Below are 14,935 nucleotides of genomic sequence, written 5' to 3'. Positions count from 1 at the left end.
ACAGAAGCTTTATCTCCTGTTCGGTCCTTTCATCAAGGCCCTTTAATCCCTCGCAATTCATTCTAGTCCCTTGTGTGCTTTTCAAATAAAATGCTGCAATGAAAAGAATTCACTCCTTTGGAGATTAAAAGGGGGGGGGACCTTTCATTGACACATTGTTACACACACATATGGATATATTTATATATATATACACACACACACACACACACACACACACACACACACACACACATATAAAATGGATCGGGGGTCAGAAGTGGACTCGCTCTCCCTCCCTGGGTCAACCGTGTTTTGGGACCCCTTGGTTTGTCTCTCGCCCTTGAACCTTCTAGAACACCCTAGAACAACAAAGGTCAGTGGGCTAGTCCTCAGGGAAGAACCCATCGGGCCACAACTTCTTCTTCAACACATGTGCCAACCCTCCCAGCAGAGCAAGATGCAACAACCTGGTGCTCCATCACAAGATGCAACATGAGCCTGCAAACACAAGGGTCATGGAATACCGCCGCTCCCTTGCCACGTAACAAGGAGGCCACCGCAACCATACCGGTGCATTCGGGGATTTAACGGGTACCTTCCAAAAGCTCCCACAACATAACAACTTAGGAGCGCAAATGGAGGATTCTCCAATGTTGTGTTGGAGAAGAGCCAGCGCTGCTTGTATAAACGAGTTCCTTCTGAGTCACCAGGGCAACGCATGCGGCAGTCTTGCGCTTCCACCCGAACCGTAGCTATGCGGGGCTTGACCAGACTTGAAAATATTCAGACTCGTTGCTGGCTGCGTCCCTCAAGATGGACCAAGCGGAAGAACACTTGAGAAACAGTTCTGATCTCGAAAAGGTGGCGACAATGTTAATTAAGTATTGCTAAATTGGCAGATATAAATGACTGACTATTTCTAAGGACTAAGCACTCGGGATAAAATGCACAGGATTTGGACTCAAACTAATAAGCCGTAGTTACGTATGACACAGCTGAAAAACAAATGCTGATTTACAGTGTTTGAGACTTTCGGCAGTGCTTTAAGTCGACACTAACAGGCTTTGTCCTTGGTTCAGCTACTCGACTTTTGCCCTGTAAAACTGCAAACACACCTTCCTGTGTTACAGCAGTGTATACAAGGTCCAGCTCTAATCCATCCTGCATCCAAACAAGAGCCCAGCTGAGACTTTCATAGTTTTATTCAGACGTATGTGAACCACGGCCTGTATTTGGTTCAATGATACAAAATCTCGAGTAACTTTAAATTGAAGCCGCAATGACAAACACAAGCAATCGAAATTTTGAGTTAGCTGGCGGGGGAACACTAGCGCCCCTTGGTGGCTGCGCCCTGTGTTAACACACAAGAACTGGATGCTTGCTACTGTGTTTTCTTTATTGCATGTAGACGCTGCGGTACCTGAAAGGCAGCTGCGATTCAGGAAACGAACCTTCTCCAGATGCTGTCTGTCAGGTGAGCACGTAAACCTCATCGCCTCCCCTCATACTAATGGGAGTCAGGCAGCAATTCTGCACTTCGTGAAATGAACGATTACACAAGACTAGGTTACGTCATAGTGGCAACATCACTTTGACCCATTCAGATGGCAAAACTGCTTTCATCATAATCTCCATATACTTAGGCAAATCAAAAATCTGCTAGGATAACTTTGCTGAGCATGCTGGGAACTACTTCAGCCTTATTTGAAGGGACAGCTTGAACACTGGGATAACACTTTACTGGGGGAAAACGTTAACCCGTACGGCCTTTTCCCATCCTTATATAAACAGTTCGAAGGAAAATAACATTCGAAAGTGAGTTGAAGCATTTTTCCCAACAGTGAAATATGGCCAACAGCTTAGGAGTCCACACAAACCTTCAGGAAATGGATCACAAATATATCACATTAAGGAGATTTAAAGAGTTTTATAAAACTTTAAAAAAAAAAAAAATAAAAATTCATATGCCAACATGAAAGGTTAAGAGATTTTTATTTTTACATTAAAAAAGGGTGCAAACTTGAGTTTCCCTTTACGTGATGAGGGAATAAAAAGTGAAATTCTGAAAGGTCACATGTGACAAGTTTCACACGAAGCCTTTGGAAAATAGACAAAGTATCAGGATCGTAATCTTTCTGGAACTTAAAAACAGCAATAAAAATAAAACAAAAAAAAAAAAAAAACCCAAGAGTCCTTCACAATTGAAGCCCTTAACCAAGTTAAACCATTCAATTACATTTTGAAGTAACATTCATATTTCAACACAATAATATTCATATTACAGTTTTATGACTTTGAACCATAGCCAGAAGAAGTCTTTCAGCACTGTACAAGTCTGCGTTCCATAGCTTCCACAAAGAAACAAGTGAATCAACAGGTTAATCATCCGTTGTGTCCACCATAAAACAAAAACATGAACTTTGTACAATTTAGTTAAAAATAATTATTTTCATATTGCAGTCATATTTCCTACCCGCTAACTGTACAGTATAACAACTTAAACAGTGCAGAAGGAACCAAGGTGTTTGGCTTTATCGCTGAGGTTTTCGCTAATTTATCACAGGCAGGAAAAAAGAAAACAAAACGAAACAGCAGTCAATTTCTGGAGAGCTGCTTAAGAAGCACTGTGTTGGGGAATAACACTAAAGAAACCCAAAGAGGCAGTCCAGTAATTTTTGCAGATTCAACGGTGTATGTATGTTGAGTCTCATGGATAGAAGGAAAGACGAATAGTTAAAACTTAAATCTGAGGACAGCGACATCGACTGCCTGCGTGGGGGTAAAAGAAAAATAACCACCACTCTAACACTCAAACAAACACACAACCGATCACCATGGGAGCACTGTAAAGGCCAAACAGAACAATTCGAGACTCGATCATTCCGTAGTGTCTGATCAGCGGATTGAGGAAAACAGCCCATCTCTCCACTTTAATGGAAACCGGTACAATGTTTGACATATTCGGTGTATTTGAAATGGGTGCTAAAATATGAAACGAGCAATGACAAAAAGTCAGTGGATATGCAGGAAAGAGAGCCAAAAAGATTCCTAAGAGGTGATATTCACAAGGGACCTCAGACTCATATAAAATGACAGTCGGATGTAGAACTCAGGAAATATAACACTACCTGATGCCCAAAAAATCCCAAGTGCTTTGTTCAAGCTATGACAATGTTTTCACCCAAACAGAAGATTTAGGGTCAACAAATTATGTCAAAACACCTTCGTGGTAAAACACTTTTTAAACCATTCTGCTCATCTTGGGAACATAAGAAGTTTGACTTTACAACATGGCATTTTTACATGGAGAGCAGAGCTCATGGCACTCCAACCAGAGTTTGTGTAGCGGTCAACAGGGCCACATAAGGACACAAAGATGGAAAATGTCGGGTTTTCTTCTCCGACTACCCTGTAGAGGGGTGAGCAACACTTCCAGTATGGTCCTCTAGCACAGCTGCACTACAGTACGCCCTAGTTGAAGGTAAGCAGCAGAACGAGCTGACCCCTGGGATGCTGAACCATCAAACAGGCATTCAAACGAGCGCCGCCCTGGTCCAGTCACAGCTCAACCCTTTACACAAAGGTGGCCCAACGAGTGTCTTATTTACACAGGAAATCACAATGGCTACCCCCGTTGTCTCAGTACATCACGGTGGGGTACCTGAGGGAAACCAAATCCCCTGGCTTGCTTCAGGATTCAAGTACACTTCACGTAATAATTTAGACTGCAGCACAGAGCATCGGACAGAAATGAAAATAAAAACAAAAAATATGCGCGGAAGAGAAACCTAAACAGACAGGCAAAACAGTACAGAGAAACACGACTCATCTACGCAAGAACGTGGGAGAAACAAGGGTTCCCCCTCTCCAAGTCGCTGGTGGCCGCCCAGGTCCAGTGGCTCTAGGAGGACAAAGTCAACAGGACACAGATTCCCGTACCCCGCCAGCAGGTGAATTCACACACTAGTGTTTACTTTGCCGACTCGGCTGACATACACAATACAAAATAATTACACATATTTGAACACACATTCCTTTCAGAATTACAAAGGAATGCAAAATAAAGAATTTTGGTAAATTGAAATTGTTATAAGTTACCAAAGAAACGTCCAGTAGGCTTTTGTTTACATCGTTTGTTACCGTGAGCAACACACAGATGGAACCACGGCACGTTTTCACGAGTACAGGTACAGTGCAGTACGACACCGGCGACCTCACGTCAGGGCTGGGACAACGTAGTGCAGTTAAAGCCACCAGCTCATTTTACTCATCCCAAAAAAAGCACAGCGTTAATAATAATAAAAATAAAAACAGTATATACATTTTCAATTCACATTTAGTATATCTAATAAATGAAATTAAACCACGTGATAAAACCATAGAATTAATGCCGTACACAGGCATTGCTGGGAAAACCAAGGCAACGCTGTCACTTTACGCAACTGCTGCTTTCATTATGAACAAGTCCTTGGTCAGTGAAAAACAGGGAAAAAAAAAAAGAACAAAAAGATCTTTTTTTTTAATAAAATAAAAAAATAATGTACACAGTATTTGTGTCAGTCCCTAGTCTCACTCAGAATGAAGCGAGGTACAGATTGGCAACAAAACCTCCTGGTGCCCGACTGCTCATCACGAGAAAACTTCAATTATCACAGGAAACTTTATAAAGAAGGAGGGGAAAAAAGACAGAACGAAAAGAAACAACAAATGGAGACAAAAAAAACAGGAGTTTACTGTTCAACCACAGGGTGCCTTGAATGTTGGCAGGAGACTGGAGTCAGTGGTGTTGGGCTTTGTCCAACATGGGCTGATAAGAGAAGAAGCCAGACAGGGAGGGAGGGGGGGAGGGAAGAGGTGGACAGTGGGTCAGGAGGCCCCGCAACACCACCTGCTGGGCACTGTAGAGGACTGGATGTGGTTAAGGCATTAGACAGCAGAGTTTGCAGGGCTTGGCCTGTGTTTTTGAGAGAGCTCTCTGCCTGGCGACTGCAACCCCTGCGGGTACTTGTCCGAGCACGGACCCCATGTCCAACGTGGACCGTGCAACTCGGGGCAACTGCCCCATGCCTGTGGGTACTTCCAGGCATTCACCCCGTGACCAGTGTTGAAGCTGTGGCATTTGTTCAAAGGGACTGGTATAAAAGCCATGCGAAAGCCGAGGGCACAAGGTCAAAATGTCTTTTCCCTCATTCCTAAGGAGCCAAAGGTCTAAATTACCCGTGAAGCACTGAGGCACATCACACCAAACAGATGCTCTGGTCTTCTGACTCTACAGTCTAATCAATGTTCGACACTCCATCGAAGATCGCATTTCGACAGTCTATGCTGAACCGTTGGCCCTGACCCTGGTAGAAGGAAAGTCTCGTCAGGTGTGATGCTTGCGTCCGTGGGGAAACACGGCCCTTCGGACCACGGGAGATGACTGAGCACCGCATCAGGAAAAAGAGGACCGTTCCAAGACCTGGCAGCTTCTCAGAAAAGCAGTGGAGTAACTTTTGGGAACTGAGGTCAGGTGAAAGAAGTATGTGACCAGACGAGAGGAATACCTGCAGAGGAAAAGGTGCTCGCTGTCTGCCACGGTTGGTCTTGGCACCGTGACTGCATCCTGCTGGAACAAGGAGTGTGCAGCAGTCTGGCAGTCAACATGGACAAAGGACACACAAATTAACCCCAATGCAGTGGTGAGGCACGTTGTTCCGCTCTTCTCAGATGAGGACGATGCAAGGAACCGGAGTGAAGCTCTGCACGGGCGGCATACGGTTCCCGGGAAAGAAGACTCCAGGCAATTAGCTCTCGAGATCAGGCACCTCACGAAACAAGTAGTGACACAAGAGGGAGCAGCAGCGTCCAAATCAAAAGGAGGATCTTCTGAGGATGGAGGAGCAAGGCATTTTGGGTAACAGCAGACGGGCTGGAACGGAACCGCTGGAGGAGATTGGATGGAGGGTGGTCAAGCGCCTGTGACCTCTAGGTGTCTGCAGGTCCAACACTGGTCAGGTCTGACTTTATGTACGTAGGCGCACTGTGTGGCCTATTGGAGGACTTGTTCTGGAGGTCTAGCCCAACAGAGTGGTGGAGAAAGGGTTCTTCTGAGGTGTAGGAGTGGATTGAGAATGTTTCCACCAGGGATGGTGGTCGGGGTCAGGACCCCTTGCTGAGACACTTGATATCAAAATGACTCGACTCCTTTGTACCCCATTTGGAAGATTTGATTTGTTTGGTTGCAGAACGTAGAGGATCACCATCTGAAGATCTGCATGAAGGCCGGAGGTGCGTACCACTCTCCTCGCTGACAGGGGCCACCTTCTCGGTGACATGCTAAGGATTGTTCTGCTCTCTGTCACTCTGCTGCATTATTGGAGCTCCTTGGAAACCAAACAATCAAGCGGAAGCAGGTGGGGGAAAAAAGCCGGGTGAGACGTGGAGGTCATTTATGGCGCGGAGCGTTCTTCTTTCGCTTTCGCTTGAAGAAGCAGCAACACCTGCGGGAAGCAGAAGAGAAGATGGGGTCACTACTCACGTGTTACCTCAACATGTATCAGCCTCTCTCCAGAGTGGAGGATGTACACTAAACCCCACAGGAAGTTCATGTTTACAGCCTTATTCAGGGTTGAATCTCCTACACACTGAAAAACCTCTCTAAAAATCAAGTTTTTACCTTTCTTGCTAAGGAACATGCAGCTTTGCTAAAAGGTACAGCAGATATTTTCCTGGAATTAAAATCCAACACCTTAAAATCACAAATCCAACCCATTAGCCGGAATCCTGCATGGCTAAACTGTACATATGGATCGCATGAGAACAGTCAGATAAACACTGTAAACTTTGCTTTGCGAACAATGACACATACCCTATATAAAATTACTGAACTGATACTTAAAACCATTACTTAAAAAAAAAAAAAAAACTTGCCGACCATCAAGCAAAACACCACCACGAAGGGGGAAGTGTCCATGTGCGCAACTTGAGCAGAAATGAACAGTAAAAACGATGAGTGAAGAGCGGGATGGTCCCACAACGTGCGGTTTCAGGGAACAGCTCCAGACTATGACACACGCAACAGATCGAGTTGGTCAGGCGTCTTTGAAAGGTTAAGGGCCCGAAAGCTGTTGGTGAGCTTCTCTAGAACAAACCCAAGAGGAGACCGAGGCTTCCGAACGCAGTCCAGTCCTCGGCTACCGTCGTAACTTCAATGCCAATTCCGATGTGTGATTCACTGGAAGAACATCTCAGTCAAAACTATTTTCTTATAAAATCACTCATCAGGCACCAGCATAAACCAGATAGTTGACAAGATGAGGATTAAGAACTGAAACAAAGGAATTTTAAATCATTTTGGTGTTCTGGTCCACCATCAGACACTTTGGTCCAGTTCATGGATCCTCACAAAGGTTCAGATACATGTCAGTGCCCATGATATTCTTTCTTACTTAAGTACACCGGCTCCTCAAATTACAAACAACTGGAAGAAAGGGCAGTTCATAACTTATTTTTCTGTAACTCCAAAGTCACTTTGACCACTAAATCGCAATCAATAAAACCTTAATAATACAAACATCCAGCAATTTAAGGATTACGTTCCATGAAAAAAGTTACAAAACTGGTGAGAAGAAATACAAAAACAAAAATTTTATTCTTTTAACTTTGATGTAAAACCACTGAAAATAATTTGTCTCCAGAAACTCCTGTTCAGTGCCGATCAATGTCCTACTCATCTGCTGTAATTTATCACCATGAAAGTTGCGCTAAATAGATGTGAGACAATCAAAAATAAACAAACCAGACAACGTTTGCCTTCGGAAATTCACAAGTGGAGTGTTTGAAACAAGACGAGCCAGTGTACTGGGAAATAATGAATGTTAAACTTTGAAACCTAAGCATGCCTACAGTTGCATGTATTAATTATAAAATATATGGGTTTCTGGATAAAAGCGATAAAAGATGTTAAGGCAGAGAACTGAGTGTCGTTAAGAAGCCTGAATTTCCTCCTTTACGAAAATTAGTTCTCTCTTTGCTACGGTGTTTTGTTTCTTTTTGCGTATTTATTTCCTCTCAGGCAGGGGCCACTCTGGGGGGAGCTGCGGTGCGTACAGGGACCACCGGGACATCAGCAAACAAGTTTAAGTCCTCCCAGTGACCAGTAAACAACGCTGTATGCTGGATGCGACCCCAAAGCCTCTTGCGTGGAAGCCGTAAGGGACAAAGAAGTCAAAGATGGCTTCATCTGAGGTCAGGAGGCTGGAAAAGCAGCGTGTGAACAGCAGTTCTGATGTCCTCCTCTGTGACGGTGGCTATAGGCGGGAACGGATATGACTGCTTTCCAGAGCTCTTGTCCCACGGGGCGGTGCCCCACCTAGAGCAAGCTGGAATCGCAGCCCTTCCCGCAGGCAGCACCTCGCATCCCTGCACCCCCCGCTCTGCACCCCCCCAGGCTCGGCCCCTTGGCGAGCCAGCGCCCTGCGTCTAGTCTGGTCCACGTCCCTATGGATCGATGTGGACTGGAGAGAGAGGCACTCACCACAGGTTGAGCATTTTCACGCAGCTACAGAGAGTGTAAAGAGAAAAGACAGAGAGATTAATACACAAAGGTGAGATGTGGGGGGGTGGGGGGGGTGATCCTCATACCAGGCACACAAGCACTGGGGCGGGGTAGAGGGGATGGGCTAGGGTGCGTGTATGTGGAATGGTGCTCATCCAGGGCAGTGCTCATGTCACACACAAATGTAATCACCTTCAGATTGTGTCACAACACAATAATTTGGGCAACTGTACATTGGTCAAAATTTCACAGGCTCATTACTAGGAAAGTGTTAACATTTCCACCAGGGGGTGTCAGGGAGCCGATGGTGCAGTGACTGGCTGTGTGTGTGTTTAAGTGTGAGAGAGACTGACTGTTCTCTATCAGTCACAATCTATCCACATTAAAAGCTCCATCTTGACACTTTAAATATCATGAGACAAGGAAGTAGCAATAAAACCTTGGGCTCAACAGAAGCTGTTAACACTTCTTACTAAATAACTACAAAAAACCAAATGGATTTGGTGGCTAAACTGTTACCAGCACTAACATGAACAGTGTGGCACTTCCTTCTGAAGCATCCTCGGAAGAGAAAGCTTCATCTGTCCATGGCAAGGACCAGTGCTCCTAGCACAACAGAAAGAACAGTGCCCTCAAACAATTCTGATGTAGGCGCACCTGAGAAACACAAAGAGGCTCTAGAGGCAGGTGGAGCGATGGGAACAAGGAGCGAAGAGGCCCTGGATGAACCCACAGTCCACTGACATGAGGAAACAAAGACTGGACAGAGGGAAAAGTACGAGGGACAGCTTCGTCTTCACTAGTCTGGTTCCCCACACAGAGCAGAGAACCATTACAGCATTACTGTTAAGTTCTCTGTGTGGGAATGGAACACAAAACCCCTTGAAATGTATGTGGGCTCATACATGCAGGTACCCAGCAACCTGACCCGTTCAAGCAAGCTGATTTTTACCCCTGAAATCATACTGTGATTGTATTAAAATCAATGAAAACAAAGGCAACATTTTCAATTTATTTCCAATCGCTATGGTCTGCTTGATGTAAAAGTGTCTCCAAACTTGCAAACAAATCTCTATTATTTTAAAAGTGCAACGCACAAAAGAAACTGCTCACTCTCAAATGAGGAACAGAAAGAGGCAACAGGAACGTGTTGGGTTAGAACCAAAGGGATGCAAAGGACAGCTCTGCACTCCCCCATTCTTCCGTTGAACCCTTGGGCTGAACGGGACAGGAGGATTGGCACATGGGAACAAAGAGTCACAAAGATCACAGAATCAAATGGGTTCCAAAGTAAGGATAGACTGCAGGAAGTAGGGCAAGTGCAAGTACTATATGGTGCAGAGAAAGAGGGAGAGAGGAAAGGGAGGAAGCGACAGTGCAGTAGATGACCCTCTTAAGGTCTCCTCATACATACTTAGCTTCATCCACCACTTCCACCTCAGCCTGTGCTGTGATTGGTGCGTTTGAGTGGGCGGCGAGCGGGTCGTCTGCATTGAGCTCCCCGTTGGTCGAGCTGACAACCTGAGACATAGGGTATATTCCACATGCTTACATCAGCACTTCACAGACACTATGACAGGCCACTTACGACACACATTAGTTACTTCAACTAAAATCCTTCATCCCTAAGGTTCAAGAGCAAAATACAGCATTTAGAAGCCCTATAGCCTTGTAACAGATGAACTCTCGAGTCCTGGTCAGGACCCCCACTGGAGGCAAGCTTTCAAACTTCTCCCCTCACCTGCGCTGTCACTTGACCCCCCGAAGGCGACCGCAACGGTCGGTAAACTGGTCACTCAGGTTTTAATTGAAGCAACCTTCAGGACTCAAACCAGCAACCTTCAGGTGCAGCTGGGCATGAGGGCAGGGCATGTGAAGCACTGATGTACCTGCACTGATCCCCCGTGCCTGTCCGCCGCCAGATGGGAGCTCAGGTAGGATGAGTTTGTCTGCCGAGGAGGCTGCGCTTCCCATGCTCCTCTGCGTTCGGAGGCGGTCGTCTGCTTGGGGACGGGTGTGCGGCGGACGGGAGGGGGGGTTAGCGAGCGTGGGAAGGGGGGGCGCGTTACCGGGGTCATGCAGCGCAGATAAACAAAAAGAGCCAAAGCAATGCAAAGGAAAGGTTAGCAACCAGTCCAGTTTGAAACAGGCTGTGACAAAGAAAATTCACTAATCGCAAATGGGGAGAGAGAAAAAAAAAAAAACACACACAGACACACAAACATACACAAAAACACACACAAACATCTAGGGGAAGTGATTTAACTACAGGCATTTAAATGATTTTAAAAATGAAAAATTCTCTCTTTCTGGATGCCTGTTGTGCTACAGATGTATATCCCTCAGGCCTAAACGATACTGTAACACCACTGCGCTGAAGTCTGAATCCACAGAAAGAACACCTGCTCCCACCTGCACAGGAAGTAGTTCCATTTCTAATCTCACAGGAAGTACCCTTAACTGCTTAAAGGACAAAAACATCTTACTGTACGGAAAGAAATTTAGAAGACAAAGACACAGTGAACACGAGAATAAATAAAACCACAAAGTTACATGTTGTGACTTCTGGGTAATTTTCAAAATTGTTTGTTCCCAAAAGCACCAAAAAGAAGGGGGAAAAAAAACAGCATGTAATTATACTGAGATAAACAGCCTCGAAGTTAAACGTGAGCAATTAATCGATTCACAAGTGAATTGCATGACCTGATCTCCGTTGGGTCCCATGGGACCTGGAAAGGCAACACTTTTGGTCATGTACAGAGAGGGTATCGTAATCTCCATCTGCGCGAAGCCTCACTCTCAGATGACTGTGCTTATCACGAAAACAGGATAATGAAGGTCGTGTCCCAAAGCTAAGGACAGTATTCTTGGCAGGCCGCCTAAACAGATCAGGGTAGTTTAGCAAGGCGGCAGAGATTGAAGATTACACTGGCCTCATAAGAACTCCTAAAGCACAAGGCTGGGATGCGACAAGCACGTTCCCTAGCTAACAATCCAATGTCAATTACTGTGTACACAACAGCAGGTTCCTGAGAGTGACAATCCATTAAAACCAACAGGAAGTGTGCTTGAACACATGCGGTAGTGACTTCATTTAAGCTCTAAAACAGCTGTTGAGTGCACTCACTGAAACTTCATTTCACATCTTTCCAGTAAAAAAACTGAACATACTGGAATCAGTTTCACTGAAGCATATATTTTTTGACATTCACCCAGAAAAATCACATTTTCAAAACTCACACACAGGGCATAAAAAAAACAAAGAGGATAACTGAAAACTTTTTAGAAGTAACAGCCAATCTGTGGCAAGCATGCACCTCCCACAGCACAGGCTCCACCTTCTCTCATGCTGGGTTGGCTGGGGGATGTGGGATGGGTCTATATAGGCAGTGGAGTATATTCCTCGACACTGCCTGGAATCAGAGTCCAAAACCCCAACCACCCTTCCAAAAATTCTGCCCACCTGATGTCGTTGAGGCTGGTGCTGAGATGGCCGGTCTCTATGGGCATGACTCTCTCTCGTGATGGCCGATGCTCCTGAGTCCACGTGGGCGGAGCCCACCGGTGTGGGCTGAGGGTACGGGAAATGAAGAAGCAGAGAGGGAGGAGCTCAGTGACACAAGATGGGGACTGCTGTAGTCTTTGTGGGCCACCATCTTTGTAGGAGACATCACCCTCGAGATCCACAGGGGTAGTGGCCACAGGTGACTCTCCTGGTGCACTGGAGTTGACATTTTCACACTTGCACCTTCCCCATCAAGTGTGCTCTCACGGCTAGGGTTAGGTACTCACAATCTGTCGGCCGACCCAGTCGTAGGTGTAGTCGAACGTGTATCCCTTCCGCTCAAAAAGCTCCATGAACAAGGTCCTCAGGTATTCATAGTCGGGCTTCTCGAAGAAATCCAGTCGCCTCACGTAGCGCAGATAGGTGGCCATCTCCTCTGCGAGGGTGAGTGAGCCGAGACAGTTAGATCGTCCCTCTGATTTGGTCTGAGGAACTGAGCTTGAAGGAGATTATAGGGCTTGTTGCTCTGCTGGCTACAGTGACCCAAAGTGTGCTGGAACTCCGAACTCCTGTGTGTGAATGCGCATGATGTGCCTGTGCATGTGACATGCTGGAAGTTGACAAAATTTCCCTCGATGCTCGTCACTCTTCCCTCTTGAAGGGTGCAACAATTGAAAGGTGTGGTAATGCAGGTCATAGGTCATTGCAGACAATACCTGGGAAGCTCTCGCAGAGGACCTCAATGGGAGTGTTGCGTTTGGTGTCTCCGATCTTCTGATATCGCTCCTTCAGGGTGTCCGCCTGCAGGAGAAACAGTCACGCCGTTTTTCTTTAGCATCTCGCCCAAACTCCACCGAAACCTCAGCAAAGCTCCTCCTACAACTTGCCCGTCCCACAACTACTCAAAAAACTGCAGTAAATTAATCTTCATTTAACTGACTCCTTTGTACAAACCAAATGACAACATTAGGTGATCAGGTTTGCAATAATTTACCTGTTTATACAGTAATTTTTACAATACCAATTCAGCATAAGTTCCGTGGACAAAGGTATTACAGGCGGGTAGCAATTTGAACCCAGAAGCTCCAAATTACAAGGCGGCAGCACTAACCATGATGCAACATGTGAGTGTTCATTTCAGAACATTTATAAATTAAAATGAATTAAATATGAATTTAAAAATAGTCAAACTTTGAATTCATAATTTATCTCATTAATCCCCCCCAAGATTTGCAAGTTCAAATCAAAACCTGTCGTGACCCGAAAGAAATAAATACAAATTCAAAGGAATCTGCAAACTCCCTGTGCATTCAGGTCCGTTGCTCACCTTGAGCCCCTGCCAAGGAAGACTCCCACGCAGGAAGTACATGAACATGTGACCCAGCGCTTCCAGGTCGTCCCGCCGACTTTGCTCTGCATTAAACACACAAAGTTGCTCTGTGGACCCAGCTGTATTTCCTCGTACTGGGGAATTAATGTCACCTAAGCACCGGTCATGCTCTGGGGAGCTCTACTTCCACAGCCCTAGACAGTGTGTGCTGCAGGTGTGGCCGCTCCATACCTTTGCCAAGGTGTGTGTTAATGGACATGTAGCGTGCCGTGCCCGTCAGGCTCTTGTGCTCCCTGTAGGGGATGTGTTTTTTGGTCTCGGGGTCAATGTACTCCTTGGCCAGGCCAAAGTCGATGATGTGGATGATGTGCTCCTTTTTGCTGCCCTGCCGCCCGATGAGAAAGTTCTCCGGCTTCACGTCGCGGTAGATGAGGTTTTTGGAGTGAACGTACTCCATCCGTGAGATCTGGGAGGTGCACACGGTGGGCGCAAAAGCAGAATAAAGCAAAACAACGCATTTAAGTGCAGTTTTCTACTGGTTCGTTACATACCGGCAGCTTTAGCGGCATTGCTGCTGCATTATTTATGACCATCTAATAAACACTTAACAACTGCACTGTGTGAATTTTACTCAGTGCGAAATAAACATTGACTAGCTAGCGCACTTCCCAGAATTCCACAGAGTAGGCACCACTCACCAGCTGGATGGCGATCATGAGGACAGTCTTGAGGGAGAACGTACGGTCGCAGAGGTCAAAGAGGTCCTCCAAACTGGGCCCCAGGAGCTCCATAACCATGGCATTGTACTTGCCGCATGGGCCGAAGTAGTACACCTGGGGTAGTCCTTCCGCTGGAACGAGGGTTGGGAGGTCAGTCTCTGGGAGGAAGGGCACTGCCACCGAACTCTACACACTTCTTGCATACATGGGTGTAGATGTCAGAGTACATGGCAATGTATCACTAACACCACCGGGTGGCAGCACTAGCAGAGGAGGATTTCTAAGGAAACCTATGCGATGGCGCCACTTTGGCGGCGACCCCCATGGCGGCTTACGAAGCTCATTTCCCAGTTCAGCATGAAACCGCTGTGGGGGGGAGGAGAGCTGCAGAGCTGCAGTGCAGCTTTATGGCACGATGGCAGTCAGAGCACCTCGTGGATTCACCGCACTGGCAAATGCAAACATCTCAAACAATTACCTGCTATTCAAGCATGAGCCACTCTAAACAAACACGCGCTCTGGCGCAACCAGCTGTGGTCATACATGGCCGACTCTGTGATCCGCGGAGTAACCTGGGGATATGAGACGTGAGTTAGGATATGGTTCTCTGTGGCCAAGCACACCGCTGATTGGGTGTCGGTGCCCTGTGGTTTACCCCACTTATCTCTTCCTGGATTCTGTTTTGCATGTGCAAGCGACACCCATTTAATTGTCCCTCCAAACACGGCGCAGTGACATGGTCGGTGATTAGAGTCCTTGTGCTCACAGGCTACCGCAGATGGTCCAAGCGCTGGCACGCTCGTCCCAAGTGCCCACTGAAACACCATCTGCCACCTGGCAAGCCCCACGGGCACCGCCCA

The 14,935-nt window shown here is 46.3% G+C and overlaps 1 protein-coding gene across 6 annotated transcripts in view; it reads right to left on the bottom strand.

Moving 5' to 3' along the window:
• Nucleotides 1-1,998: 1,998 nt before the first annotated feature.
• LOC108942332 (casein kinase I-like) overlaps nt 1,999-14,935 on the bottom strand; it is a 39,210-nt gene continuing 26,273 nt past the window's right edge. For 2 of the 6 annotated variants that reach the window (XM_018765616.2, XM_018765614.2), the window contains 10 exons: nt 14,055-14,206; nt 13,588-13,822; nt 13,354-13,439; nt 12,743-12,827; nt 12,314-12,462; nt 11,985-12,092; nt 10,411-10,524; nt 9,936-10,042; nt 8,501-8,524; nt 1,999-6,464 (listed from right to left, as the gene is read on the bottom strand). In XM_018765616.2, coding sequence (XP_018621132.1) covers nt 6,410-6,464; nt 8,501-8,524; nt 9,936-10,042; nt 10,411-10,524; nt 11,985-12,092; nt 12,314-12,462; nt 12,743-12,827; nt 13,354-13,439; nt 13,588-13,822; nt 14,055-14,206 — 1,115 coding nt within the window. In that variant the 3' untranslated portion in view covers nt 1,999-6,409. The remainder of the gene's footprint in view (nt 6,465-8,500; nt 8,525-9,935; nt 10,043-10,410; nt 10,525-11,984; nt 12,093-12,313; nt 12,463-12,742; nt 12,828-13,353; nt 13,440-13,587; nt 13,823-14,054; nt 14,207-14,935) is intronic. The other 4 variants (XM_018765617.2, XM_018765618.2, XM_018765619.2 and 1 more) reach the window with 4 other exon arrangements.

This window comes from Scleropages formosus, chromosome 5, assembly GCF_900964775.1.
Source record: "Scleropages formosus chromosome 5, fSclFor1.1, whole genome shotgun sequence".
In the NCBI taxonomy this organism is placed as follows: Eukaryota; Metazoa; Chordata; class Actinopteri; order Osteoglossiformes; family Osteoglossidae; genus Scleropages; species Scleropages formosus.
The sequence above is the reverse complement of the archived record's forward strand: the minus strand, read 5'-3'. Positions and strand labels throughout refer to the sequence as shown.